This window comes from Caenorhabditis briggsae (genome assembly GCF_000004555.2).
Source record: "Caenorhabditis briggsae complete genome, chrX, whole genome shotgun sequence".
NCBI lineage: Eukaryota > Metazoa > Nematoda > Chromadorea > Rhabditida > Rhabditidae > Caenorhabditis > Caenorhabditis briggsae.
Genome location: NC_013491.2, coordinates 9,376,370 through 9,402,880, shown reverse-complemented (window position 1 = coordinate 9,402,880; position 26,511 = coordinate 9,376,370). Strand labels below are relative to the sequence as shown.

Here is a 26,511-nt window from a genome sequence, read left to right as displayed (position 1 = left end):
TTTCACTAATGTCTGTTCATTTTCTTACATGGTTTCCGACCATGTTTTGCAAATTTCCGTCGAACAAACGTACTTTTCCCATTATTTATAGCTATCTCCGAGGACGGCTGTAATTTTTTGTGCGTATTTTTTGTCTCTCCTTTTGCGTACGACTTAGTCGAATTGCTGCCACCAAACCCTTCAATTTTTTGTAGTTCAGACGGAAAAAGGAGAGGAAAACCTTCATTTTCATTTTCACTTTTCTCTTTCTTCTTTATATTCTAAGCTCCTTGTCTTCTTTTCTTTTACTTAACCCTGTGTGTTCCATACAAAAAGTACAAAATGGGTTGAAACTTTTTGTTTGTTGGTTTCAGAAATCTTGAAGTAATATTTTTCAGATAAACAAAATGGGTAGTTTCATCTCGTCACCACAAGTGCTCACACGTAAGGTGTCGGGTCAGTTCCAAGTCGGGTGCAAGGATTTGATGATCGACGGAACAGTGCTTGGAGATCGTGGCCTGTTTATGCGATTATATTATCCAACAGATAATGAAGTGAGGTTTAATAGATTCTGAAGTGGTGGATTCTGAAAAAAATAGGAATAATGGGTTCAAAAAGAAACACTATTTATTTTTAATGAGAAAAAAGTGAAGCTACTTTTGCCAATTACGAACTCCATTGGTTCCACTACATTTTGAAGTGTTTATTTGTTTACGTATGAAATTTTAAAAGGACAAGGCATACAGTTCCGGTCAATAAAGTATACAAGAACGTATTTTCAGATAATTGTTAGCGACTTCAATTATTTTCAAGAGTCTGGAGCTCGGCTGTTAAGTTTCCGATCACTTCGAAAATTTTAGAGGGTGTAAACGGGCATAGATTAAAAAACAGGCATTAATAGGGTTTTTTGAAAATTCCTTGTTTTTAAGATTTTTGCCGGTTTCGAAAAGAGGCCCCTTCTTGGTCCGTTTTTGAACTGTAAACGGCTAATAGCTGAATAACTGGGGATTTTCCAAAAATTCTGTGAATGCGAATTTTTCAATCTAGGCCTGTCTCCAAAGCCAATCTCCAGACTCTTGAATAAGGTCAAACTGACCACAAATTACTTGAAAAATACATTTTTGTATATCTTATCGAACAGCACTAACAGATTTTTTCGATTTTTTTGTAATTTTATAAATTAGCGTATCCTCGTTGATCTTCGAAAATCGGAGATGTTACAGTATCTTTGAGAAATGTATATGGCGTGATTTTCCCATTTAATCTCTTTAATCAGATAATTTGATAAGATGTTGCTAGACATTCCGCATGAATTCTTGACCTGTTGTGGAAATTGCCGGAAGTACACACATAATTTGCAGAACACCGACATCTCTTCATACCCATTATGGCTACCAAAACCACAATATGCTCACGGACTCGGAGAATATCTCGGGCAATCTCCACAGAAGATGAATTTGATCACATCGGCGATAGTCGGAGAGAAGAGGTCCGCCAATTTGTTTTTTCGTGCATTCGCCATTAATTTTATTCTTACGCATTTTTTTCTTCCAAACGCATTCATCAAGTTTCAGAGAAGACTGCATCGAGAATGCGCAACTGTCAACGAAGTGTGACAAATGGCCGATTGTCGTGTTCTCGCATGGTCTCGGTGGTTCACGCACATTCTACTCCACCTACTGCACTTCGTTGGCCTCTCACGGATATGTCGTCGCAGCTGTCGAGCATAAGTAGGCGAGAAAACACACACAAATGAACAAATCTGTGTAGAAATTGAGAAGAGCATCTTGCAAATTTCTTTTTTGCAGGGACCACTCGGCGTGTTGGACCTATCAGCTGTCGGAGCGAAATGGAGAGTTGGTGGAGCAACCGATCAAGATTAAGCTGATTGAGAAGAATGAGAAGAATGAGTTCAAGATCAGAAATCAACAAGTGAGAGAAGTTTCGATTTTTGAAGATGGGCCTTTGGACCAGGGAAGATGGACCTTCAGACCATGTTCGAAAATGATGTCTGCAATCTTAATTTTTGGTTCTTAAGAACATTGACCACTAATTTGGTTGTTTATGACAGATGTCACACGATTGAACTAATAAGGAGCGAGAACTTGTAAACAGCGTCATATTTTGACCCCTAAAAGGGTAAATCACAGAAGATCCCACCAATTTAAAAAAATATGAAAAACTTCAGAGCTTAATTCTAATATAGATTACCGTAAACACCTTAATAAAATGCCTTCCTAACTTTTAACTTTCAAGAAATTTATCTCGGTCCCAGTGAAAAATGAGGAAAAGTTGTCAACTGACTAAATATTTTTCACATTATGATGAGCATATTTGTTCAGTTGACCACTTTTTGACATCTTTCCAAAGGAATGAAATATACGGGTTCAAAGTTGACAGTGTGAAGTGACATTCTATTATAGGGTTAACGGTAATAGGTAATGTCTTCGTAAGAAGTCGCAGCAGATGTGCACTCTACAAACATCTCTTGCGTAAATGCTTCCGCAAGTTTAAGCCAGAAAAAAAAACACGTAGTTGATGCATTGATGCTGCAAAGTAGATCGTCAAAAAGCTACACAACTGTAGTGTAGTCGCTGCATATCTGTAGGGATCACCTAAGTCGACGAACATCTGCTACGACTTTTTACCGAGGCCATAACTTTTTGTTCGGACTTTTTAAGTCTTCCCTTTTCAGGTCGGAAAACGTGTCACAGAATGTGTCAAAGCTCTCAATGTCTTGGAGCAACTGAATCTTGGAACTGTTCCTGAGAAAGTCCTAATCGGCAACGATTTCGACTGGTCACAATTCAAAAACAAGTTCATCATGTCGTCGGCGTCAGTCATTGGCCACTCGTTTGGCGGAGCAACATCGTTGGCCTCATCCGCCTACACCACAGACTTCCAAGTATGCATCTCGACCGTCAATCAAACTTGATAAATGTCATATTTTTCAGAAAGCTATTGTTCTCGACGGCTGGATGTTCCCGCTGGATTCGACGCAACAAGAGCAGGCAAAACAACCCACGATGTTTTTGAATGTTGGAGATTGGCAATGGAATGAGAATCTGGATGTGATGAAGAAAATCTTCCCACATAATGACGGGAATCTGGTACTCACTTTGAATGGAGCAGTTCATCAGTGCTTCTCAGATTTCCCATTCATTTTCCCAACATGGCTAGCGAAGAAATTTGGAGTTCAGGTAACTTGTATTTTATTTTGAGTTTCGCAATGAACATCCTATATCAGGGTTCCACCGAACCATCGACGTGCATCCAAGCCGCTATTGAGCTTTCCATGGTTTTTCTGGAAGAAGGAAAAACTGGAGCACAACGTCTTAAAGATGAAAAATTCTCTGATTTCATTTCCAATGAAGTTTACGGTAGAGAGAAATTCAAACTCTAACTCAACCTGTCTTTTTTTTGAATTTGAATTGTAGTTTTGTCTACACGGGTATGTGAAATCCCAGCTGATTTGTGTTCTGGCCTGATTTTTTGAATAAATATCGCTTTTGAATATTTTTCTGCCCAAATTATTTATTTAACTAAACCCATCGAAACTAAAATGAGACTATACAAGGGTTTGAGAACAATTCCATAAGGGAAAGAGAAAAATGATGAATTCGGTTGTAATACTACAAAAAGTGTCTACTCCCAGAACGAAAATATATAAGAATACATTAGGGAACAAAGAAAACAAATTGAGATCAATGGTGAAGAGCAAGATTCTTGAGAAGCTGCTTGTGCTTGAAATATTGCGAGAGACGATCTCTTCCGTAATCCTGAAACAATTAGATGTGAGAGATTTCAACTTTTCATTGTATTATACCGCGAATCCAAATCCAACTGGAGAAAGTTCAACTTGAAGCAATCCCCAGACGCCCCAGAAAAAATGAGAGACTGGAACAAATGGAAGCGTCTCTTGGACAAGCTCCTCGGATTTCTTGTAGAGTTCGTTCTCACGAGTGTTCCCTTGCTCACGAAGATAGTTGACAAAGAACTCGAGCATCTGGAAATAAAAATCTCATGGATTGGCTTCATCATCTCTCGGACAGACCTGTTCATCCTCTGGGAAGTTCTCCGGTTGAATCTTGTAGAATGGAGCCTCTTGGATATCATAGTCGATGGTCCATTCAATGAAATGGTTGGCAAAATCGAATGCTCTGAAAATCAGTAATCCTAATTTTGTGTCTCAGGTGAAATCTTTACCTGTAGTTATAGCTGGCGTACTCAAAATCGATCAACACAAGACGAGGATCGGCTGGGTTGAAAGCCGAAAGGCTATTTCCAAGCGCTTGGATCTCATCCGACAACGACGGCATACGGATATTTCCAGAAGACGCCTTTGGTAGAAGAATGTTACCTTCTTGCAGGTCGTTGTGACAGAATGTCACTGGACTCTTGCTGAGCGAGATGTGAGCACGCAAGAACTCGAGTTCGCGCGCTAGATCCATGCAATTGACGCTGGAAACTCCGCACTCTTCTGGAAGCTCGAAGCGATGCTCGGCAGCGACAGTTCCAGTGAGTTGTTTGAGCCATCTGAAACAGTTTGATACATTGTTTTTTTCCATCCCAATTTTCCAACTAGAAATTTTTTCCAACTAGCGACAATTTTCCAACTAGCGTCGTCAAAGAAATTGATAAATTTTTCTAGACTACAGTAGCCAACCTTGCCGCAAAATTGTATTTTGGTGAGATATGTTGTTTGTAACCCAAAACGTGTCGGAAATACCACAATTATCAATGAAAGGAAAGTTGGGCAGTTGAAAAACCGCTTATCTCGCTTTATCACATTATTACAAAAAATGTCAATTACAAAAAATTATCTCGTTTTTGGTTTAGTAGATTCTGAAATTTACAGAAAAATCAAGAAATTTCACAGTATTTTTCGAAAATTCAAAATTGACCGTCTTCCACTGAAAAAGTCATAATCTTGTGCCAATTTTTATCGTGTTGTTTAGTTCAGAAAAATCCTAAACACTTGGGAATGAAAAAAATTGAAGGATTTCTCCAGACGGGTCAAAAATAAACCCTGTTGGACTTTTTCATAGTTCTCTTCAAGTTCAATATTTGATGACCAATTTAGTTAGACATGATGGAATCCTACTAGTACCACAAGTTGATCTTATAAAAAGCTGTTTCTGTCTATGCACTAAGAAGGGAAGTGTTTTTAGAAAGGCTTTGAGGCTTTTCTGAAACTTTGGTCTAGAGTACGTTCAAGCATGCTGATTACAGTGCTGTTGTTATCTTTTGCCTGTATCCACTCACAAAAAAGTTATGGGCTCTTAAAGTGATTTCAGTACTAATTTTTCACTTTTGGAGCCAATTTTCGAAAGGGTTGATAACAGTTTTTCGGAATGTTTTGATTGTGAACCGTATTCTTAAACGTTTTTCTACAATCTGAAAAAGTTCCCCCACTTTTCAAAAAAAGAAATTTTCCGAAAACTTTTTCAAATTTTCGAAAAATTTTAAAATTTGTCAAAGTGAATTCTAAACGTAAAGAAACTATAAAAGGAGTTTTTCACAAATTTTGGTGGCTCACATTCTTCTTGAAATCACAAATAAGTGATTTTTTGGAGTTTTCATTTGGTCGCAGTCTTTCGATATCTACCCAGTAGCAGTCAAATATTTTGATAACAAAAATTTACATCATTCCTGACTGGTTTGCTACTCTGCCGCACCAAAAATGAACAAATCTGTGTGGTTTTGGTTAACTTTTTGACTAGAGAGGACTATCCAGCAGTGTTTCAAAAACATTTGAAATTTGGTTTTTCGAAACAAATCAAAAATGAATTTTTTTTTTTCAAAATGAATCAAAATCTGAATGAAAATTTTTTTTAAGTCTTTGACACATTTTGACATTTTCAGAGAGATCAGAAAAAAAAAACAAAAAACAAATCGGGGAGAGAGGGATCGAACCTCACCCTAGTCAGTTACCGTCATCCCCCTTCACCACTACACCACACTTCGCTGTTCCTCACTGCTTCCACAATTTAAATACAAAAGGGGAGATCGCGTTCAAGCTTATAACGCTTAAACATAGGTACAATTTCAGATGCGTTTTTTTCAGCTTCTAGGTACATCCGGGCAGGAAAATAATCGTCTGATTATTCACCATGTCTACAAGTATACGTGTTCATTTTTAAAGGAATTCTCAAAGCCTTTTTGAAAACACTTCCCGTGTCAGGTACCGGCACAATGCGGCCAAAATATTGAACCTTAGGAAACTATGGCAAAGAAACCCTCATTGAGCCCGTTGTCAAGTATGGATGAAAGTTGTAAATCTATAATCATACCTCTGAAGAGCCTCGCACAAGTAGTCTGGCTCCTTCCAGATTGGAACCTCCAATTGGTGAACCTTGGCAACACGCTTTGCTATTTTCGTCGACATGTGAGACAGCGAGATCTCGTGGCACGACAATGGACGAGACTGTAAATCGTGATATTTCACTAAATTTCGAAAACATACAACCATCGCCACCCTTCCTAATGATCCCAATGTACTCACCGGAATGTACTCCTCCAAACGTCCGCCACTGAAAATGCCATAAAGTTTTGGACCCAAGTGGCGCTCGGAGAGAAGCGTGAAAATGACAGACTCGGCGACGAGGTGGCTTTCAGTCTCCGGGTTGAAGTAGACACGGAGAAGCACCTTGTTCGGCTCGTTGCGAATCGGTGGATAGACCTCCGACAATCGGCACAAGAAGAGCATATTGCTCATTCCACCCCTAAAATCTTAAAGTTTAGTTGAGGGGATTTCAGTGGTGGTTCTAATTAGAAACTCACTTAATACGGCTGATACGCAAATGCTCCAATGGAACAGTTTTCCATGCTCCGCCCAGGAAACGAGCGCAGAGCATATGAGCACGTTCTTTGAGCTCCGGGATAGTATTTGCGTCGGTGTCAAGGTCCATGCTGGAGAGTAACTCCTTCATGCCTCTGGAAATTCAGTTTTTTCAATTTTAGGGTGTGGGAGGATTTCTCAGAAAAACTATAATTTTTTAAACCAAACTATAAATTTCTTTTTGAGTTAGAAAAAAAGAAAGAAAATAAAAATTGGAAAAGGAAAAATGAGAATCCAGAGAGCATAGCCCTGCTTATATACTCATTTTTTCTGCAACGGGCCATTTTGATTAGAAATACATCAAAATGTCAAATTTTAATTGAAAAATGCCGCCAACGCATTCATTTATCAGAATTTCTGAAGAAATTGAAAAGAGAAATGAAAAGAGCCACATCGTTCGAAAAAAGAGGGAACCTCAGTGCATTTTTTGCATACATATTCTAGAAATGGGGCCAATACAAGATTGTCCCTTCGTTTTTTGCACATAAAGAAGACGAGGTCTCCTCTAGCTTCCAACGATGGGTGCATGGCAGATGAGAATCGCATGATGATGATATCCCGGAATTAGGCGAGCTACAAGGGCAAGCGACAAACTGCACTAACGTAGTTCACAGTGATCATGCCCTTTTCTGGCGTTATTGAACAGAGTTTTGTCTTTTCTATTCGAACTTTTGAAAGTCGAAGAAGAGAGCACCAAATTCTCAGAATGGTAGAGCAGAAAGAAAAAAATGAAGTGAGAAGGAAGCTGAAAAAAAACTGAAAGTTCCCACACTCGAATTTCGAAACTCTTTTCTTTTCAAGTGCAGCAGAGTGAGAATGATAAATTATATGTTTCGTTCAAGAAAATTATAGGGTGAAACGCTAAATATTGAGACAAGTTAAAGAGAGGTTGTATTTTCGCATTCGGTATCTGGTTTTTAAAAAAAGAAAATTGTAGTTCTGTAAAAACAAATAATTGAGGAAGTTTGAAATATTCTATTTTCACTTGTAAAAAAAGAGAATATACAAATTTTCCGACAGTTTTCAATGTCTGAAAACCGTAAAACATATTCAAATCGCTTATTCAATTAGGAAAATATCATGTTAGAAAATTGATCCAAAAAGAAGAAAGTTTTTTTTTCCATTTTGGCTGAAAATTTCAGAATAATTAAGCAGCGTTGACCTGCTTTTTCTGAACTTTGAATTTATTTTTTTCAGTAAATTGAAAAGTTTTCAACAGTTACTTTAAAGGGGGACTCCGACCAAAAATTTTTATTGCATTAAAATGTGTTAAAAGTTATCTATTTTCCGAATATTATTGCGAAAAAATTCAAAAAAATCCGAAATTCCCAAAAAACGCCGTTGAAAAGGAAGATAATTCAAAAAAAGGTGCCGCCGGGGGACGAGGATTTTCAGTGAGAAACCTAGGCCACGGCAGCGGGCGCCTTTCCTATGTGGCAAATTTTCCGGATTTTTTTCAATTTCATGTCCGGCAGGTAAAAACGTAAAAAACCACTGTCGGCGACTTGAAAAAAAGGCTGTCAGGTGCCGTGGCCTAGGTTTCTCACTGAAAATCCTCGTCCCCCTGCGGCACCTTTTTTTGAATTTTCTTCCTTTTCAACGCCGTTTTTCGGGGATTTCGGATTTTCTTTGAATTTTTTCGCAATAATATTTGAAAAATAGATAAATTTTAACACATTTTAATGCAATAAAAATTTCTGGTCGGAGTCCCCCTTTAAAACTTCTTACCAAATACTCTAAAAATGATGCTATTGTACCTGTATGCGCTTTGCTCAATTATCTCAGTTCCATGAGAAATATTGAGAACTTGTCAACTAATAAAGTGGTTGTGATAATCCTACCAATACTTTTTTTAATTTTCAGATTTACCATATCTTTAACAGAAATTGGTATGAGTGAGCTCAAAATTCAAGTCTAACATGGCGTTCTTTCAGAAAATCTGAGACCGCATTAATGTCTACCGTAATCCCGAATAACATTTTACAGTTTATTGACTTTTGTGAACATTTTCGTATCGAATTTTAAGTGAAACGATCATATTATCTGAATAAATAGTTGAATACATAATTTTCCAACCATTTTTGGCAACTGATGTCATTTTTCCCTTTCTCCCCAAAAATAGAATTAAAACTTCTCTAATTTCAAAGAGTAAAACTATACCCATTTGATTACTACGACTAAAAAAGAATTGAGCACAATGAACGGAAAAAAGGTGGAAGGAAAATGAAAATTCATTCAAAACTTTTTTCTAGACTCCTCAACGAATTTTCGAATGTGTTCAACTACTATGTCTCAAAACTTGCTGAAGGATTATCTAATTTTTCTCAGGCCGGATTGTCAAAAACCGCAATTTCGAGGAGAAGAAAAATGAGAGAAAGTAAAAAAAGAAGAGCATCCGAGGCGGTTTCTCGAGGTTACGCAAATCGTAAAAAAATGTTGATATGGGAAACGATGTCACTATGGGAATCTTAGTCAAGCGTTCTTTTTTTTCAACAATTTGAAAAATACTTTTGGTATGAAAGATCCTTTCATACCGGGAAAAGGACAAGTTCCACTTTTTATGAATAGGTCCATAAAAAGGTTCTAATTATTCTGCTCAAGTAGTACTTATGAATGGAGTCAGATTACACCAGCTTTATTTATAATTGTCCCTGGTCTTTTCTCCGGTTTTCTTTTTTTCGTGAATCCCTTTTCTGTTTTTCCTGACCTGAAATGTCCTTCTGCAACGAGACTCATGTTTGCAGCGGATTGTAGTTCGTCCTCGTCGTAGTGAGCACGGGAAACTCTGAAAAAAAGAAAAACTCATTATTCTTCCGAATCACATGCAATCGGTTTTGCGAAACGAGCAGGAGAAGAAGATATCCTTCTGGACTTTTGGAGTCCCTTCTCCAGAGCCAATTTATCTTTTTCGCCCTTCAAATTTATGGGTTTTCACATACTGGCCGATTTGGCTAGTTTTTTTCTATTTTTTTTTTCAAAATGAAATCATCCGAAAAGAAATGAAATTGAATTTGTTAGAAAAAAGAAGATAAAATGGAAAGGAACATATAAAAAGTGAACCAAAAGTTGGAGAATTGTGAATCGGTCCGAAGGGACTACTAACATGGTCATGGTTCTTAAGAGCACGAGAAAACAAACAAGTTGTTTACGATGGTTTTGAAATCTGAATCTTGAAAGCGAGAAAAATGGATTTCACACATTCTCCTCTGTCAAGGAGAAGAGGAGAAACAAAAATAACAACACTTACTTTCGGGACGACATCTTTTATTTTTGGGAGTGACGTTGTATGAAAAAGTAGCAGAGACCCCACTTTGGATTTTATTCAGGAATAAGCCAAACGGAAAATCGGTAGAAAGGGGAGGAGTTTTTTTAGAAATAAAAAGTGAGGCAGCAAGATTCACACGAAATTGGTGACTATGAGCTGGTGTGGAGTGAGAGGGGGGATGTCTTGTGTTGGCTGGACTCTTCTCACCTGGTGCCTCTTCGATTCTCTTTCACACTCATCAGATTGGGGTCTCTTGCTCACAAGTCTGTGGGAAAAAACCCAGCGAGTAGCTGGAGGAGGGGAAGTAGCTCTTCAAGTTGACAAACACTAGCGGGTACAACTATTTATATACTCATGTTAATTTGTCATTTTTTGTTGAGTGAGAAATTAAGAGGATATATTAGCTGTCAAGAAGAATGGGAAATCTACTTCTTACTAAGGAAACTTTTCCGTGTGTCTCGAACATTCGCTTGAATAACTCAAAGGGATATGGGGCTCCTAAAGTGGTATGTAGTATGTAGTCATGGACTACCGAGCGCTTCATGTCCATGGTGTCCTGGGCCTCCTAGCTAAAAGGATACATATAGGGTTGAGAATCGAAATTTACAAAATTATGTTCAAACTTGAGAAAACTTCATGAACCTTTGCAAAACGGTTTTTAGGTCTATCTTAATGCCGCCTACACACATTTGAGCACAGAGTTTCAAAATTAAATTTTTTTTTTAAATTTTCGTTTTTTTCGTGAAACACTGAAATTTTGATTCTGTGTCCTATTGGAAATGTATTTTATAGGGTATTTCGTTTTCAATGTTTCCAGAAACTTCTGGAACGTTCTGAGGCCATCATTCTTATAATAAATAAACGAAGTTGCGTCTCTTTCTCGATCTCTCGATCTGTCCGCAAATTTCGAATAGCTTGAAAATAAAATATAGATTCACGTGGGCTTTAAAAAAAGTGAGTAGCAAAGCGACGAACAGTAAAAAAAGGTTAATTCCAGCTGTTTGAAGCGCCGGAGGCGCGGTAAACAGGCTGGTGCGCTCTATCTTGCTATAGTGGAATCACCGTATTATGTAGCAACAATGAATTGAAAATCAGAAATGTTATGCGTGTTTCAGAGAAAAAATGTTTCTAGAGTTTTACAAAATTTTTGAAAAACCCAAAAAATGAAAATTCCATGAAAACAGTGACGGAATTTCTGTATTTTTCCGCAATTAAGAATCAGAAATAAAAAATTAAAAATAAAAATGTTCAGCGTGTTTTAAGCGAAAAACGTTTTAGAGTTTCATGAAACCTTGGGGGAGATTACAAAATAAATTGTCTTGAAAAATAAATTTCTCACTTTTGATTTAATTTGATTAATCTCAATTTAATTTTAAAAGCAGTTAGACTCGTAATCTGCACTAAAAACTAGACCAATTTATTCTTACCGGAGCTGATCAGACAGAAAAAAAGAAACAAAAAACATTTTGCACAACACAAAAAATGCAGAAAAAAAAGATGAGCAGGAAAAGGAAGAAAAGCGCAGAAAAATGAGCCCGAAAGAGATCGGAGTCTATCATGTCTTCTATTTGAGACATGAGAGAAAGATGGTTGGGGGCAACGAAAGGCCTTCTGGAAAAATGAGACAAGCTCGCTTCGACGTGTCCCAAGCAGGCGTTGGTTTTTCTTGTTCCATTGTTGGTGAAGAAACTCGGGATTTTGGCTTTTTTCCTTTCTTTCTTCTTTTCCTAGGAACAAGATAACCACATTTGTGTGAAAAAGGAAGAGTTTAGAGAAGAACCGAGAGTCAAGATTTGAAGACGTTCAACAAGTTTTTGAAGAGAGAAAAAATTGAATATTTGAGTACTTGAGGACTGGAGCTTTTGAACCGAAAATTTCGGGATAAACCTGAAATCGCAGTGAAGAAGAATTTTGGGATTTGGGAATACAATAACTCGTGAAATGTTTTCTTAATGAAGACACATCTTAATTTTGTTTTGCTTTGTTTGAAATCAGGTCCCTAGGATTTCGAATGAATACAATATTCCTTGCTTTCAGATAACATTGTAATTTCTTGGGATTGTTTTCGTTTGAACAGTTTCGTGCTTATAATTTATTTAATAATTTATTTCACAATTGTATCATAATCAGTAGCAAATTGTGATTACTCCAGTGAATCACTGCCACAAAAATCGTCATCGTGCTCTGCTTGCGGGCTGACACAGTAAGCATAGTTCTGTAGTTGCTCCATATTCATTCCCGAATAAATCATCATCTCATTTTCTCTCAAGCTGGTGAAATCGTACACATCGTTATCTGAAATTCTTTCCGCCGTTATCGATGATTGAGGTTTGTGGTTTCACTTGTTGCCCAACAGTTGCAAATCGCCTGATTTCGGCCGAGCGCACTTTTGAAAAGATTGATAACCTCCTGAAATATTGGCTATAGACTACAGTGGCTAGGAAAAAATAATACCTTATCAGTGAAAACATAACGATCGTTCGGGTAATAGTACAAAAAGGCTAACGCTTTCAAGTCGAGAATCCGAAATCGTAGCCCATCACCTGGAAAAAATACTATAAAGAAAATTTAGAATGGCCCTTTCAGTTGAAAATGGTCAACTTTGGGTGTGTCAGTATTTAGTACTTGTTGTATCATAGCCGACTGAGAACATCTCGAAAATGTTAAAATTATTACTGAATATGAAACGTTACAGCTCTTTTTTGGCAAGTAGAAGTTCAAAAATGGTAAACTAGCGTTTTGTAATTGGGCTTTCATTCTGTTACAAGATTTTATGGAGGAGAAACGCCGGAGGCCGTGGCCGAAGTTCTCAAAATGACAGCTAAACGTAACCTAAAATTTTTTATTTTCCTGATATATTATCTCCATTTTTATGCGTTTTCAATCAATTTGTTTATCATCAGAAATCATTTCCTGACTTTTTCTGCTGGGAAGAAAAAATGCGAAAACAAATACTTGAAAAAAATACGTTTAGATTATGTTACTAGTCGTTGTGAGACGGCCACTAGCGTTTCTCTCCCAAAGCTCTGATTTTGTACCAGAATAATACAATTTCTGAACTTTCAGACCCAAAAGACAAGTGCTAAGTACCTATTCAAACACCCAAAGTTTTTCAATTCCAACGGAAATGGTAATTTGCAAACTTCTTTCGGTTTTCTTCCAAACTCATGACGAACCGATAAATGTGATAATGTAGCACGCTTCCGGATTCATGCACAATCGAAACAAAAACGACCACAACCACTCATATGCTGAACTCGAGAAATTTTGTTTACACCAACGCACTTTGCCTAATTCTTCAATCGGTACTTACAGTTTCTTCTCAAATGACATTTTCCAACATAAAATTCAAACCAGCACCGATCAAACATATTTGCTCGTCCGTCCGATTGTGGTGATAGCAGTGAACTGATAAGCAGAAATGAGTCGTGAGTCTGTTTTGTTTTTCTATCTTAAATATAGCCAAAAATCGTCTCCCAAAACTGACTCAGCTGTTTTCTCTTTTTGCAGTTGCAAAACAAGCCGTAGTTGACAAAAGAAAAAACGAGAACAACAAGAAACGTAGTCACACAATTGATGAATAATTGCTTTTCATAAGAAAATATAACTTTTTTCGAAAGCTGAGGGAAGCAAGGAGGAGAAGAAGAACATGAGGAAAAACTGAGGTATACAACTGTACAAACATGGAAGGAAAAATCGCAAAAAACGTGCATAAATTTTATTGTTCGAAAACATTGTACTGTTCATCAAAGTTGGTTTATTTGGGCATCGGTTATATTTTGGGAACGAAGCAGCATACCAACAAAGTTTTAAAGTTGTGATAAGACATGAAAATATTCTAAATTCCATTGGGAATAAAGTACCGTAACATTAAAAGAACACTACTACAATTAGTGTATGCTTAGAACCGTAAAAAGTCCCTTTTTGTATTTAAATCTTTTTTTTTTGGTTTTCAGTTTTTCAACATTCTGCAACGACAGCGTCCTAATCACTGTTCACCGGGCTGGGTGCTTGTGGGGAGTTTGAGTTATTCAGGTCGCTGTTATCGTGATATTTGTTTCCGATTTGCACTGCAAAGTTGTTTATGAATTCGATCGACTTTTCGGTTTGATTGATAAGGTCGGGATATGCATTCTCGGTGAAGACGTAGGAATATGTTCCTGAAAGAAGGATATGGTAGCGTTAATTTGGTGAATACTGGGGTTTGAGATGGATGTCAATGTGTGAAAAATTGGGAAATTGAATAGGGTATTAACCAAATAAGAAAATTATTTTGCAGTTTTTTAAGCTGGAAAAGTAGGAACATTTTGAAAAATTTGTAAGATTAATTTACACATTTGCGAATCTAGGTTTTTTAAGATGACGAGATGGACTAACAAAATCCCATTTTGCAGTCAAAACTTTTTCTTCGAGCAGCTCGATTACCATATTCTTTTAATGAAGTTTCGATACTTTTCAAAGCAATAAAGTTTTTAAAAATATTTTTCCCTCTAATAGAGCGTCACTTTTATAATAGTGTTTTTTGAAAATCTTGGTTTTCGGTGGGATTTAAAATTCAACTAATTATTGCTTAAATAGTTGTGATGCCATGTCACACAATTTCAAAATAAAATTTTCCAAAAACAAAGATAGTCGAGCTCAACGACAGTGAATTACTATTACAAGGAATACGGTATCTTATTTGTAATTTTTGCAGTTTTGAAAAAGGAGTACTGACGCACTCATGAAACATCGGAGCACTTCGAAAATGGTACTGATACAGTATCGTATAGTCTGAGTTGCCCCAATCACCCCACAGCCCTTCACTCACTTGTTCCCTTTTTCAATTTTCCTCCACCTCGGGAATTCGAAGAGTTCTTTTTCTCATATTTCTCCCGAATGGCTCTGGACAATTTATAGTAATCCATATCCTAAAATATTCAAGAATATTGAATGAACAAATTGCAGTAAAACTAACCTTGGTATTGTGTTTTCGGTTCCCCCACATCTTAGCCACCAGCTCCTTATTCACAAGAACGAATTCCAGTCCATTACCAGTCCATCGCAAAGCCCTCCTTGCTTTTTCATTCATTGCAATGTGTACGAGAAATCCGATGAGCCGAGATGGACCTTTCACTGAAAAGTAAACAACAATTGAATCATGTTTAGACCCTTGAAATCTTACTTTTGACAAGTTCGTCATCTGTCATTGGCTCGTCATTCATAATCGGTGACGGGTAAACCGGGCTAGGGACGTATGCTGAAAAATCAAGTTCAAACAAATCTACAGTAATCCTTACTCACAAAACATTGACAATGTATTCACGCTTGGCAATGCCGTTGCAGCCACTTGCGGTGGAGGATCCCATCTGCTATGTGTTATTTGAGGTGTTCGAGGTGAATTGTCGGAATAAGGATTCGCCTTCAAAAAATTGCTATAAATTAATTTGCACTTTTCAAACAACTCACTTGATCAAAATGAATCCTCACTCGTTTTCGCTTTCTCACGAAATGCTCTTCAGGACGTATTGGAAGTCGGGTGAGCATTTGTAAACTTTCGAAAACTGACGTTGGACGCTCGGGCGCAACCTCGTCCGTGCTCGGCGTTGTGATCTGATAATAGCGTGAAATGAAGAAGAGAAAAAAGAAGAAGAGCGTTTTAAAAATGGGTGACGATGAAAAAAGTTACGCGATGAGTTGAGTTGATTCTCCAGTTTATTAACAGTTCTTCTTATCAAATGTGACTCATTTTTGTGGCTCTAAACAATTTACAACAGTTCGAAATTGTGCCGCTACCTCAGTATTGTTTGTCGGAATTCTTTTTTACTAAGCTGGTTAGCATAGCTAATTGTTTTCCTGATTACTCATGAAAAACCAGGGCGGGGTTCAGATAAAACAATAGTAAAGTGACTAATTGTGAACTTATAGTGGTCAAAATGTCAAAAAATTTCTTCCGCAAACTCCAACCCCCAATAAGTTGTTTTCCTTTGCAAATAATTCTCAAAAGTATAAAAGTCATCTGCACGAATGATCTGAAATATTCATTCGTTTTCATTAGAAAAATTTCACTGATAACACAAACCGCAAAATATTGTCAAGAACTCGAAAAAAAATCGGTTGAGTGTGTCAATTCAGGTTAATTTCTGTTTTCCTAAAAAAAGCGAAAATTTGTGCTAAGGAATGAACCAAAGGTTAGGAAGAAGCGACGGAATTGTTACTTTTAATCTCTCATTTTATTTTGTTTCAAAACCAGCAAAACTCATCGTTCTACAGAGATAACAAGCATGGAAAAAAATAACAAAATTTCAACATTAAATAAAAGTCTTGCAAAACTGGTTAAAAACATAACAAAAAAAACTCACTCGATTGACAGCGTGTGAAGTTGTTGACATGCCATCAAATATTGAAGTTAAGTGTGGAGGACTGTCTTCTTCTTTCGGAGCTTCACTTGATGTTGATGGTTGCTCCTCGGAATTGTTTTGTGTTTGCATCTAACTGGTACTCGAAATGAGACGAAATTCAAAGGAATGGCCTGAAATTGAGACAGTTATAAGGTCAGACGCTGATTCATTTTTTATATCGTCTAGATGACGTTTTTCATTATCTAGTCATCTTTCAAGAACACAGTTATGAAACACAAGATCCTTCAAAACCGCAATTACTAATAATAGTAGATAAAAGTGGAATGCACTGTTTGTGGTGTTGGCAATTGATAACGAAAACAATGGTCATACGTTGTAGATGTTTCGCGATGGGAAAAAAAGGAAGGCGTTACACAGAAGATGGTACGAAAACGACAATAAATGTTTTTATTTTGTCATGTAGATAACGACTCAATGGTAGTAGCATCAAAAAATTGTGGTGAATAGAAAATCTAGCGAAGTCGGCCTTTTTTTACACGATAAATAATTCCTCAGACGTGATTAGTCTGTCCAACACTTTTTTATCAGTTGCTCCTTCTCAATTGATTAATAATTAAGAAACCAAATCCAAATTTTGAGAAGAATTTGAAAAATTTGAAGGAAAAATATAAATCGTTTATAAATCACAATGAGTCGAAACCGCAAGATGTTCTTATCAGTCTAGACATGAAGACACATTTATATCGTACATTTTATTCGAATACTTGACTCTGGTCTATCCATGGAGACTATTTCGGTAGTGTTCAATGCATAAGCCTCGCTCATTCTTTTTATTTAGCATCTTCAGATTTTCCCTCGAAATTTTCATCTAATAAATCGAAATTTTCTTAACAACGTGTCAAAAAAAAAACGTCATGTTCCGTCATTAGCGTGTCTGTCCCAAGTTTGTGTAATACGCGTCATCAGAAAAGCACTTCACATCCCAATTCACAATGATTTTCTTCGGACCCACCAGTTGTTCATTATTTTCCTCCTCCCTCGTTTTTCCTTCTTCTCCCAGTTGTTGTGTCTTGAGAGCAAAAGATAGAGAGAGTCCAGTGTATTGGATTTGTACCACAAAAAATATACATTTTTTCTCTATCAAATAGCTGCTCATGTACACTCACAATGCGGTCGATACGTTTGACATGGTAATTTATCATTTCATGTTTTCATCCCAATCGAAAAGAGTTCAGGGCTCCGAGAGCTCACTATCATCTCTCAATGAGATACCAATGGAAATGGATTTGACGACGGCCGGACCGCCAATTTCAGATGATGAAACCGAAGTGGAGACCAAGGAGAAAAAGTTTTTCGTGGTAAAATACTTTTCAAGCATTATGATGCTATCGAAAAAAAATCCAAATTTAGTACGCCAAACGGATTCTACCTCATGTGGGATTGGTGATATTATTATTTCTCTATCTGATCGCCGGAGCATTTTTGTTCAGGTATTTAGAAGCGCCAAAAGAACTAGAGGTGAGTGGATTTATATACTTTTTGTTAAACTATTTTAAAAAATGATAAGTTTAAGATTATTATTTTTTGTGCGGCAAAATTTTGTTGAATTCTAGCTAATCCTTTTCGATGTGCTATTCAAAAAAAGCATTCTAATTTTTTGAATTGTTTCAGACAAGGAATCACGAATTAACAACAATACTAGGCTTACGAGATGAGTTTCAAGATCATATTTGGAACATCACACAGGTATGCTTCAAAAATTTATTTCCCTTATTTCGAAAAGAATATTTGGATTTTCGCAATAACGGAAATGGATTATGTCCGAATGTCTGAACGAGCGCATCTTATGGCCAACAAAAGTTTGTTTACAGTTACATAAAAACAGTATAACCAAAAATACGAGCTTTCTCAATACACATTTTTGAATAAAGAATTCGAATTTTTTCTCTATACGAATGAGAATACTACCTAATTAATGAATTTCCTTCAATTAGAATCTGGCATAATTACCTACAAACAGTATACTTCAAACATAGACGAGCGTCCACTTATTTTACTTTTTATTTTCATACTTTTTACAAATGAGCCTGATCGAAGAGTCTGCCATAATTTCTTTAAAAAAATGTTTTTTTTAAATAAACAAATCCTTTCATAAATTTGATATTTCGATAAAAATTTCATATTATTTTTGAAAAGTGAGATTTATTGAATCTCTCATTGAACTGTGAAACAAAATAAGACCATCAATAACATATTTTTTGCTGGCTCTGAATTCTTGCAACTTCTCGAAAATGAAAAAAAAAAATTGAAAATCGCTCAAAATTTTAGTTTAGAGCATTTTATTTGAATCACAAATAAAAAGAAAGCATCAGGCACGGTTTGTGTTAAACATTACCTAAAACTATATCTACTAGAATTGATGATTTCCGTCGGAAATCTTAAATTGTGTAACTGATAAAACTGAATATATACTTCCTTAAGTAAGTAACTGTTTTCTTGGATGAGCAAAGCATATAAATCACAATGATTATACATGAATCAAGTTTCAGGACTCTGATAATCGGATATCTCGTGAAGCATTCAATGCGATCAACCAAGAATACTTCGAGCAATTGGTCAAAAACATGTTCCAAGCTTACCGTAATCAATTTATCACTGCCAAGCATCTGCTCAACAAGACACGAGAAGATGAGGTTTTATGGACGTTTCCAAACTCAATGTTTTTTGCGGCTACAGTAATCACCACAATTGGTATGTTTTTGAAGACAAGTACAAATAAAAATTGGAAAAGTGTGTCAATAATGGGAAATAAACTGGGTGGGAGTCTTTTTTTGCGGTTTGATAGTGGTGATATCATCATTATGAGTAAAGGTCATTTCTTGGCAACGCCTTGTCTGTAAAGGTTGCTTAACCCGGAAACAGTTTGTGCATGATAGTGATGTCATGAAAACGAAAATCAGACTTTCTCAAAACTTTTTTGTTGAAAACTGAAATTCAATTCATACATCGTCAGTGTTTTCAGGATATGGAAACTTGGTACCTATCACTATATCTGGAAGAGTGGCTTGCATCATTTTTGCTCTTTTTGGGATCCCACTGCTGCTTGTCACCATTGCAGACATTGGAAAATTCCTTTCTGAGTTTCTGAGCTATTTGTACAAATCATATCGGGGATTCAAAAGGAAGGTTCGTGGTAGCATGAAATTTTGAAAATAATATTATCTGCAACTCGTCGAATGTTCATTGTTCGGAATGATTTTCAGTTGATAGCCAGACGCAGAAGTAGTGTTGCGCACGCGGTAAGACTCCTATCAATCTTCAGTTTCTGTTGTTCTATCCTTGGTTTATCCACTTACATCCATTCTCTTTGGTTCTACACACAAAACTAACCCTTTCATGATAGAAGCGCATAAAAATACACTAAACACACTTGGTTATAACACAAAATCACAAATTACACTTTTCAAACAAGCATTTTAAAATTCAATTCCGCTAATCAACAAATCAAAGTAACAAAGAACAGCGAAAAAATCAAACCTTCAATTTTAGCTTCGCCGCCAATCGAAAAAAATAACCAGCCAATACAGATCGCAGTCTCAATCAAGATCAAGTTCAGTTATGGGATCTTCAAAAGCGGGATCAATGAATCTCCACGACATTGATTCTGAATCTGAAGATTCAGCTGGAGATGAATTGAGAATTCCGGTATTCATGGTTCTTCTTGTCCTTCTTGCTTACACTGCAATTGGTGGATTCCTTTTCCAGGTTATCTATTAGGTTGTCCAAAAAGTCTTTGACACTTTTCTTCAAGTGATGTTTTCTTCAAGAAAAATAAGAATCAATAAGAAATGTATTCACTAGTGGAGTTCATAACATTTTGCCAGCGCAACAGAAGTTGGGTGATTTCATTTGCGTAGAACTCTGGCGACTTATACTCGAGAAAGTGATTCAAAAATTTTTTGACATCCTTCCGGTCATGGTATTTATTTCCAGCAAGACAGTTTGGAGAAACCGGAAAAGGTGGTAAGTAATTAGTGCCAGATAAGGGGTGTACGGTTGGCAAAGCAGAACTTCGATTCCTATTGGCTCGAGCTTACTGCGGGTCTTTGAAGTTTTGTGTGGTTTTTTATTGTCTGAAAAATTTTCAACACCAAGCCCCTTCTGAGGTGAGAGCGATGTGCAGAGATAACACTATCCATTTGAAAGCAGTTAAGTCAGCGTTGATGGTATAGGAGTCCGAAAGCATCTTGCCAAATATTACTCCAGAATTGCCTAACCAAACCCAAAAAATCTGATTTTTTCTTGAAGCTTTCCTTTTGAGTCCGATTCCGCTGTTTCTTTGGCAGGGACCTATTGGTGCTTTCTGGTATGGTTGACATACAATACCCGTTTATCATCTCCAATACTTATTTTGTTGATCCAGCCCCTCGTCGGTTTCCTGGTGAGAAGTGAAAGTGAAAGGTCACATTGTACCTTTTTTCAGAAAATTGGTCAAAATATGTGGAATAATTTGACCGCCTCGTTTGGTGAACATTATTTGTTACGGTGATATTAGGATGGTGGACTGTCAAAGATACTGCTCATGAACTAGATCGAAGCTCTTCCTCCAGTAACATCGAAATATCATCATCCATAATGAGACTAGGTCATTTCGATGTTGGTATGTGTTCCAGATTATAGTTCGCTTCTCCGAATCTTTTGAACCAAAACTTAATGGTGGTTCGAGAGCTGGTGTCTACGCCTAACACTTTCCACTTTGTTCAACAAAGTTCGTTGCTTTAGAGACTCAGGAGAAACATGAACAAAACACAAATCTGAGTATGTGATGTTCGAGTTAGTTCTCGCCCGTTAAACTCTTTAGGGGAAAATTTTTATAGTGCGTTAAACATGCAATGTGTGATGTTCATAAATATGAAAACCGATTTGGAAAAATCGAAATTCGGATAAGCAACAAAAAGCGGAGCAAAAGTGTCAAGGACTTTTTGGACAACCTAATAATTCTGGAAATTTTGTTTAAAATGTATTTTTTGAGTCATGGGAGCACTTGGAGTATTTCGAAGCGTTTTATTTCTGTTTTATCACAATGGCAACTGTCGGCTTCGGAGATATCGTTCCGAACGAGCAGGTTTATGTGTTTTTTACAATGGCCTACATTATCTTTGGACTATCTTTGTGAGTTTTTCGAAAATCGATAAATTGAAGTCTGGGATATACATTATCATTTTCAGAGCGACTATGTGCATTGACTTGGCTGGTACGGAATATATTCGAAAAATTCACTATCTTGGTACCAAGATGGAAGATGCTAAGGGAGCGGTCATGACGTGAGCTTTTTTGCTGTTATCACGTAAAATTTGGTTTTACAGTGGCCTTCAAGCCGGAGAACATCTTCTCAAGCATACTGGAATCGAGGTTATAAAGACTGCTGGCGGAAAACTTGTTCAAGTTCGTGGAGCAGTATTAAGTTCCAAAGAAGCTCGAGAACTGGGAATGAGCTATTTGCTGCAATTCAACTATCAACACAAAAATGTGCTCTATGAGCCATTGACAGGAAATTTGGCAAAGGTGGTGAAGGAGGCAAACATCAAGGTGAGAGAGATATTAGTGCCATTCTTGAAATATGTTTTCTAGATTCTACCAGACGATATCACGGAGAAAGATGGCTACATTGTACAGAACAAAAGTTACGATCGGCCTGTGCTGGGTGAACGTGGATTTGTGAGGCTCAATGGTAACGCAATCAAAAGAATAATGATACCTTCGCGAAATCAAGCTATTTGTGTTCCTTACTTAATTCAGAAAGAATCAGATGTATGAGAAAAGATTATCGTGCTTTAATGCTACCAAGCAACGGGTAAACTATGTGCTTTCTCTGTACGTCATTTGTATATTTGAATTGAATCGTTTAATAAAACGTTTCGACTCGAAATATCGAGTCTTTTTTTGATTTTCTTACAGGTCCTTTCATTTTTTTTTCATTTTTCGGCATAGACTTTCTTAGTTTTTGACACAGGTGAGACCTGTTCATTTTTTTCAGTTTTTGGTGTAATCTTATTCTCATAGCTCGGACCCTACTATCAACATTTTTCTCATCTTTATTATTTTTTCTTTTTTTCCCAGTTTTGATCTTTTTCTAGAGACATCTGTTGACAACTGTGACAAAAAAGAGACACAAAATGTCGTTCTTATGCATTTATAAATGATATCTTCTCACTTTTTTCCCTGGGAAGATTCTCTTTGCATATCAAAAAAGTGATGTTTTAGGAAAGAGAGATTCTACATACAAAACACAAACAAAGTATGTGATAGTTTTGATAAAAGGATAATTAGAAGGAAATTTTGGCGATTTCGATATTTCAATTCGTAATCGTTTTTCGAAAGAATACAATGTGCTGTTATAAAATCTGGAATCACACTGGAAGATATTAAATCTTTGTCAACTAATAGAACATTTGTGATACTATGTATGATAAATAATTAATTTTGAACATAGTATTTGAAAATTTTATTAGTTCATACTTTTTCGTATCTTATCCAGGAAGCAAGACATTGGGTTTAAGCTTATGGAGGTAAGTGAAAAATTCGAACAAACTTTGGGTCTATTTGTCTGCGCTATTTCTCCGTCAACGACAGAATCTTTTCGTGCTTTTGATAGCTTAGTTGGCAGAGCGGAGGACTGTAGCAGTCAGTGGTTATCCTTAGGTCGTTGGTTCAAATCACGAATTTCTTTTTATTTTTTTTTACACTTTCCGCACTGTTCATCAATTGGGCTGCTGAACAATGAAACAAGGGTGTTATGAGAATCTTATTGCTAGGAACTGTATACGTTTGGCCATTGAATAGAAAAACAGATGCAAATGTTGTGAAAATAACTACCGCAACTTATAAGTGATACGGATTTTTTATGGGGAAAGGGTAATTTGGAAGTCTCAGTTGTGTTCACATTTTACCAGAATCAAAACATAGCAGATTTATTTAAAAAAATAAAAAGATAAAAATCATAATAAAATTATCATTTCAAACTATCCAAACTCTCTGTGTACATCACTGAATTATCTGATGAATCGTTCTCGCTGAAAGCAGAAAAATTTCGTGATTTCCAAAGTATAACACTAACATTCTAGCAAGAGCAACAGCTTCAATGAGCTCCTCTACGATCCACGGATCAATTCTCAAGCAGTTCACATGTGTCATAGATTTTGATCTGAAAAATGCTCATTCAATTGTGCCTTAAATTTGACATTGATACCTTTGCCATGCACACTTGCACTTAGCGACAATCACCATTTGAGCCATTCGCTCGAGTAAGTCTCTTGCCCTATTTGACATCAGAAGACTTTACAGAAATAAGAAGATGAAGAAGAGCATTGACCAAGTGTATCAAGATTGCATGGTAAAACATGGCAAATGTTTGTCATTCGATGGGTTGGGCCGCGCGCCCGGGGGCACAGCACTACTGGTATGCATTTGTGATGTGAAACAGGAGATCCTTGACGCCATTGCACTTCTTGTATTCATTCTTCACTTGGCCTTCCACGGGAAGGTTGCCTCCACTTCCTAGCAAAAACACTTCCTCACAAAAAATGGAGATTCAAAACCCGTTTCAAATCGCTTGGGATAAAACAGCGGCTCAGTGTTTTCACGACTACTTTTTTGCTAAAATCTCTGCACATGGAAGCAATTTGGCTATCGTGAGTTAAATTTTATTTTCAAAAAGGAATTAAGCTTCTGTTTAGGTTGATGTGGATTCTGGAAAGCAATGGAGATATTCAGAAATTCGGAATTGGTGCGAAATGTGTGAAACTCGTTTAAAAGAGCTTCAGGTAAACTCAAGTAGTCGAGTTGCTGTGATCACTGGAACTACTGGTCAAGCGATTTTTGTTCATTTGGCATGCTCCATAATTGGTTGCTCTGCTGTAGCTGTCAATGGATGGAGTACAGTAGGTAAGAACTCGGTTCCTTGTTTTATTCACTTTTCCGAGTTTGTCAGATGAGATTTGGACTTTGGTGGACCTCTCCGAGGCTACCCATCTGGTAGTAGAGGGCCAGTTCATGCAAAAAGCAGATGATGTTCGACGAAAAGCACAGATGAGAGGTGGAGGTAGAATAAAGCATGTGAGACAGATTGAGGATGTTCTCACCTCTGAAAGAATTAATGTGGATAGTGCCAGAAAACGGTGAGATCGTCTAGCAATCGATATGTATCAAAATATATTATTTCAGATCTATTGATGTCAAACAAAAGTAAGTTTTCTTGTTTTTCATTTCCCTCTTTGCATGCCTATTCCCAATTTTGTTTTTTACAGACCCCCGCTCGTGAAAGAGATTTCTTGGCTAAGATGTTAGTACCTCTTTAAACCATAAATGTAGTCTTTGAATTTTCAGAAGCCTTGGTGCCACACTAGCCGAAGATGTTGCTGATATCACATCCCCAATGTCGGAAATCTCGGGACAGTCTAAAGAGATAAACGGAGATGTTGAGAATGCTGATGCAGACGATGCTCAAACTCCAGTTCAACCACTCTCGGGACAGAATCCATTGCTGATTTTGTTTACCAGTGGAACCACAGGACTTGCTAAGGTTTGATATGTCGCTGGAAATTTGCCAAGATATTGGTTTCAGGCAGCAGAACTCAGTCACCGTTCCCTTATCATCAATATCCAACAAATCAGTTTACCATTATATGGACCAGTTCAAGCTAAAGAGCGCTTCTTGCTGCCACTATCAATTGCTCACATCTATGGAATCGTCTCCGCTTATTATGCTCTTATCAACGGTGCAAGTGTCTATCTGATCTCGAAACAAACCAATAAGCTATTCATGGATACACTCGCAAACAACCAGGTATTCAAGCACTACGATAATTTGGTGTAAGTTTTATTCCAGATCAATGTAATGCATATAAATCCCGCTATCGTTCATTGGATGGCCACTGAAGCCATTGTGGATGATAATAAACTTCCGCATCTGCGAAGTGTACTATGTGCCGGCGCCCCAATTGACTCAAATTTGGCTAATACTATGAAGTCGAGATTGAGCCTAAAGGATTTTAGACAATGTAAGATTCAACAGAGACTTAGAAACTCAAATTAGATTTTCAGCTTTTGGAATGACTGAACTTGGTGGAATCTGTACTATGTCTCCATACCAAGATGAGAAAATTGAATCGGTTGGAAATCCACTCCCCGGAATGCTTTTTAAGGTTGTTAATTGGGAAACTAAACAACTTTGTCCACCTCGTCAACCTGGTCAAATCATTGTGCTAGGTCCTCAAGTATCTCCTTGCTACTATAAAAATCCAAAAGCAACATCCGAGCTGTTTGATTCGACTGGATTTGTGAAAACTGGTAATTGAAAAAATACCCTTAAACTTTGAATCTAGTTTTTAAGGTGACGCTGGGTTTTATGACGAACTCGGAAAAATTTATGTGTTGGATAGGATCAAGGACATTATCAAATGCAAGGGAACATTAGTAAGATCTGAGATTACTGTAGCTGAGTTTCAACCTTCTAATTAAGATCTGTCCATCTGAGGTGGAACTTGTTCTACGTGCACATCCCGGTATTGACGACTGCGCGGTTGTTGGAAGACAGGATCATGTTACCGGAGAGGTGCCAGCCGCTTTTGTGGTCAAAAATTCTGGACACCCATTGTTGGCTTCTGCTGAAGTCCGTCAATATGTTTCAGGTGTTTCAGATTCTCAATATCGTAGCTTCAAAACAGTTTTTAGGAAAAATTGCTACTTTCAAAGAACTTCGTGGCGGTGTATTTTTCATCTCTGAGATTCCAAGAAGTGTATGTGGAAAAATATTGAGAAGAAACCTCCGCCAGTTCTGGGATAGAGAGCGAACCAATTCCAAAGTTGTTTCCACAAACACTAATTACAGTAATCCATCAATTCTTCAGGTGGATAGTCTCACCAACAAAGAAGGAGCAAAAACAGCTGGAGCTGGGAAAGGTGCGCCTGCAAAGAAAACGAACGGCTCGTCGACTCCATCAAAGCGTCCATCATCTGCCGGAAGACCTCCCAAAAAATAATTGTTTGATTCTGTCTTTCTCGCATGCTTTTTGCTTCTTTTTTCT

At 37.1% G+C, this 26,511-nt stretch overlaps 8 protein-coding genes and 1 non-coding gene across 9 annotated transcripts; 5 read left to right on the top strand and 4 right to left on the bottom strand.

Annotated features, from left to right (window-relative positions):
- Positions 1-386: 386 nt before the first annotated feature.
- On the top strand, positions 387-3,382 carry Cbr-paf-2 (the record flags this gene model as incomplete). The annotated part of the gene is made up of 7 exons (XM_002644455.1): positions 387-533; positions 1,341-1,468; positions 1,554-1,709; positions 1,788-1,911; positions 2,675-2,884; positions 2,934-3,179; positions 3,227-3,382. The coding sequence occupies 7 exons, from the start codon at positions 387-389 to the stop codon at positions 3,380-3,382; spliced, it is 1,167 nt and encodes a 388-aa protein (XP_002644501.1).
- A 301-nt stretch (positions 3,383-3,683) lies between these two features.
- On the bottom strand, positions 3,684-10,324 carry Cbr-cka-2 (the record flags this gene model as incomplete). The annotated part of the gene is made up of 9 exons (XM_045239570.1): positions 3,684-3,758; positions 3,806-3,985; positions 4,034-4,139; positions 4,186-4,515; positions 6,273-6,406; positions 6,485-6,704; positions 6,763-6,915; positions 9,528-9,605; positions 10,293-10,324. The coding sequence occupies 9 exons, from the start codon at positions 10,322-10,324 to the stop codon at positions 3,684-3,686; spliced, it is 1,308 nt and encodes a 435-aa protein (XP_045095413.1).
- Positions 10,325-11,614: 1,290 nt separating this feature from the next.
- Positions 11,615-11,827, top strand: CBG27666 (the record flags this gene model as incomplete). The annotated part of the gene is made up of 1 exon (XM_045239569.1): positions 11,615-11,827. One exon carries the CDS (start codon positions 11,615-11,617, stop codon positions 11,825-11,827), a length of 213 nt encoding a protein of 70 aa, XP_045099506.1.
- Positions 11,828-12,228: 401 nt separating this feature from the next.
- On the bottom strand, positions 12,229-13,456 carry Cbr-ets-10 (the record flags this gene model as incomplete). Its single annotated transcript, XM_045239568.1, has 4 exons — positions 12,229-12,380; positions 12,428-12,494; positions 12,540-12,628; positions 13,399-13,456. The coding sequence occupies 4 exons, from the start codon at positions 13,454-13,456 to the stop codon at positions 12,229-12,231; spliced, it is 366 nt and encodes a 121-aa protein (XP_045095412.1).
- A 613-nt stretch (positions 13,457-14,069) lies between these two features.
- Positions 14,070-16,555, bottom strand: Cbr-ets-9 (the record flags this gene model as incomplete). The annotated part of the gene is made up of 7 exons (XM_002644452.1): positions 14,070-14,245; positions 14,896-14,995; positions 15,043-15,200; positions 15,250-15,324; positions 15,369-15,486; positions 15,534-15,677; positions 16,427-16,555. 7 exons carry the CDS (start codon positions 16,553-16,555, stop codon positions 14,070-14,072), a joined length of 900 nt encoding a protein of 299 aa, XP_002644498.1.
- Positions 16,556-17,580: 1,025 nt separating this feature from the next.
- Positions 17,581-22,243, top strand: Cbr-twk-28 (the record flags this gene model as incomplete). Its single annotated transcript, XM_045239567.1, has 10 exons — positions 17,581-17,784; positions 17,837-17,944; positions 18,098-18,172; positions 18,976-19,177; positions 19,449-19,612; positions 19,976-20,191; positions 21,459-21,598; positions 21,655-21,750; positions 21,793-22,015; positions 22,058-22,243. 10 exons carry the CDS (start codon positions 17,581-17,583, stop codon positions 22,241-22,243), a joined length of 1,614 nt encoding a protein of 537 aa, XP_045095411.1.
- Positions 22,244-23,070: 827 nt separating this feature from the next.
- CBG28331 lies at positions 23,071-23,152 on the top strand. Its single transcript is given in 2 exon segments — positions 23,071-23,109; positions 23,120-23,152. It is a non-coding gene (tRNA).
- Positions 23,153-23,438: 286 nt separating this feature from the next.
- CBG14384 lies at positions 23,439-23,755 on the bottom strand (the record flags this gene model as incomplete). The annotated part of the gene is made up of 3 exons (XM_002644450.1): positions 23,439-23,499; positions 23,544-23,630; positions 23,676-23,755. 3 exons carry the CDS (start codon positions 23,753-23,755, stop codon positions 23,439-23,441), a joined length of 228 nt encoding a protein of 75 aa, XP_002644496.1.
- A 254-nt stretch (positions 23,756-24,009) lies between these two features.
- Positions 24,010-26,466, top strand: Cbr-mec-18 (the record flags this gene model as incomplete). Its single annotated transcript, XM_002644449.1, has 11 exons — positions 24,010-24,117; positions 24,163-24,370; positions 24,417-24,603; positions 24,650-24,670; positions 24,812-25,007; positions 25,050-25,271; positions 25,314-25,485; positions 25,529-25,774; positions 25,818-25,900; positions 25,947-26,115; positions 26,159-26,466. The coding sequence occupies 11 exons, from the start codon at positions 24,010-24,012 to the stop codon at positions 26,464-26,466; spliced, it is 1,920 nt and encodes a 639-aa protein (XP_002644495.1).
- Between the last annotated feature and the right edge of the window lie 45 nt (positions 26,467-26,511).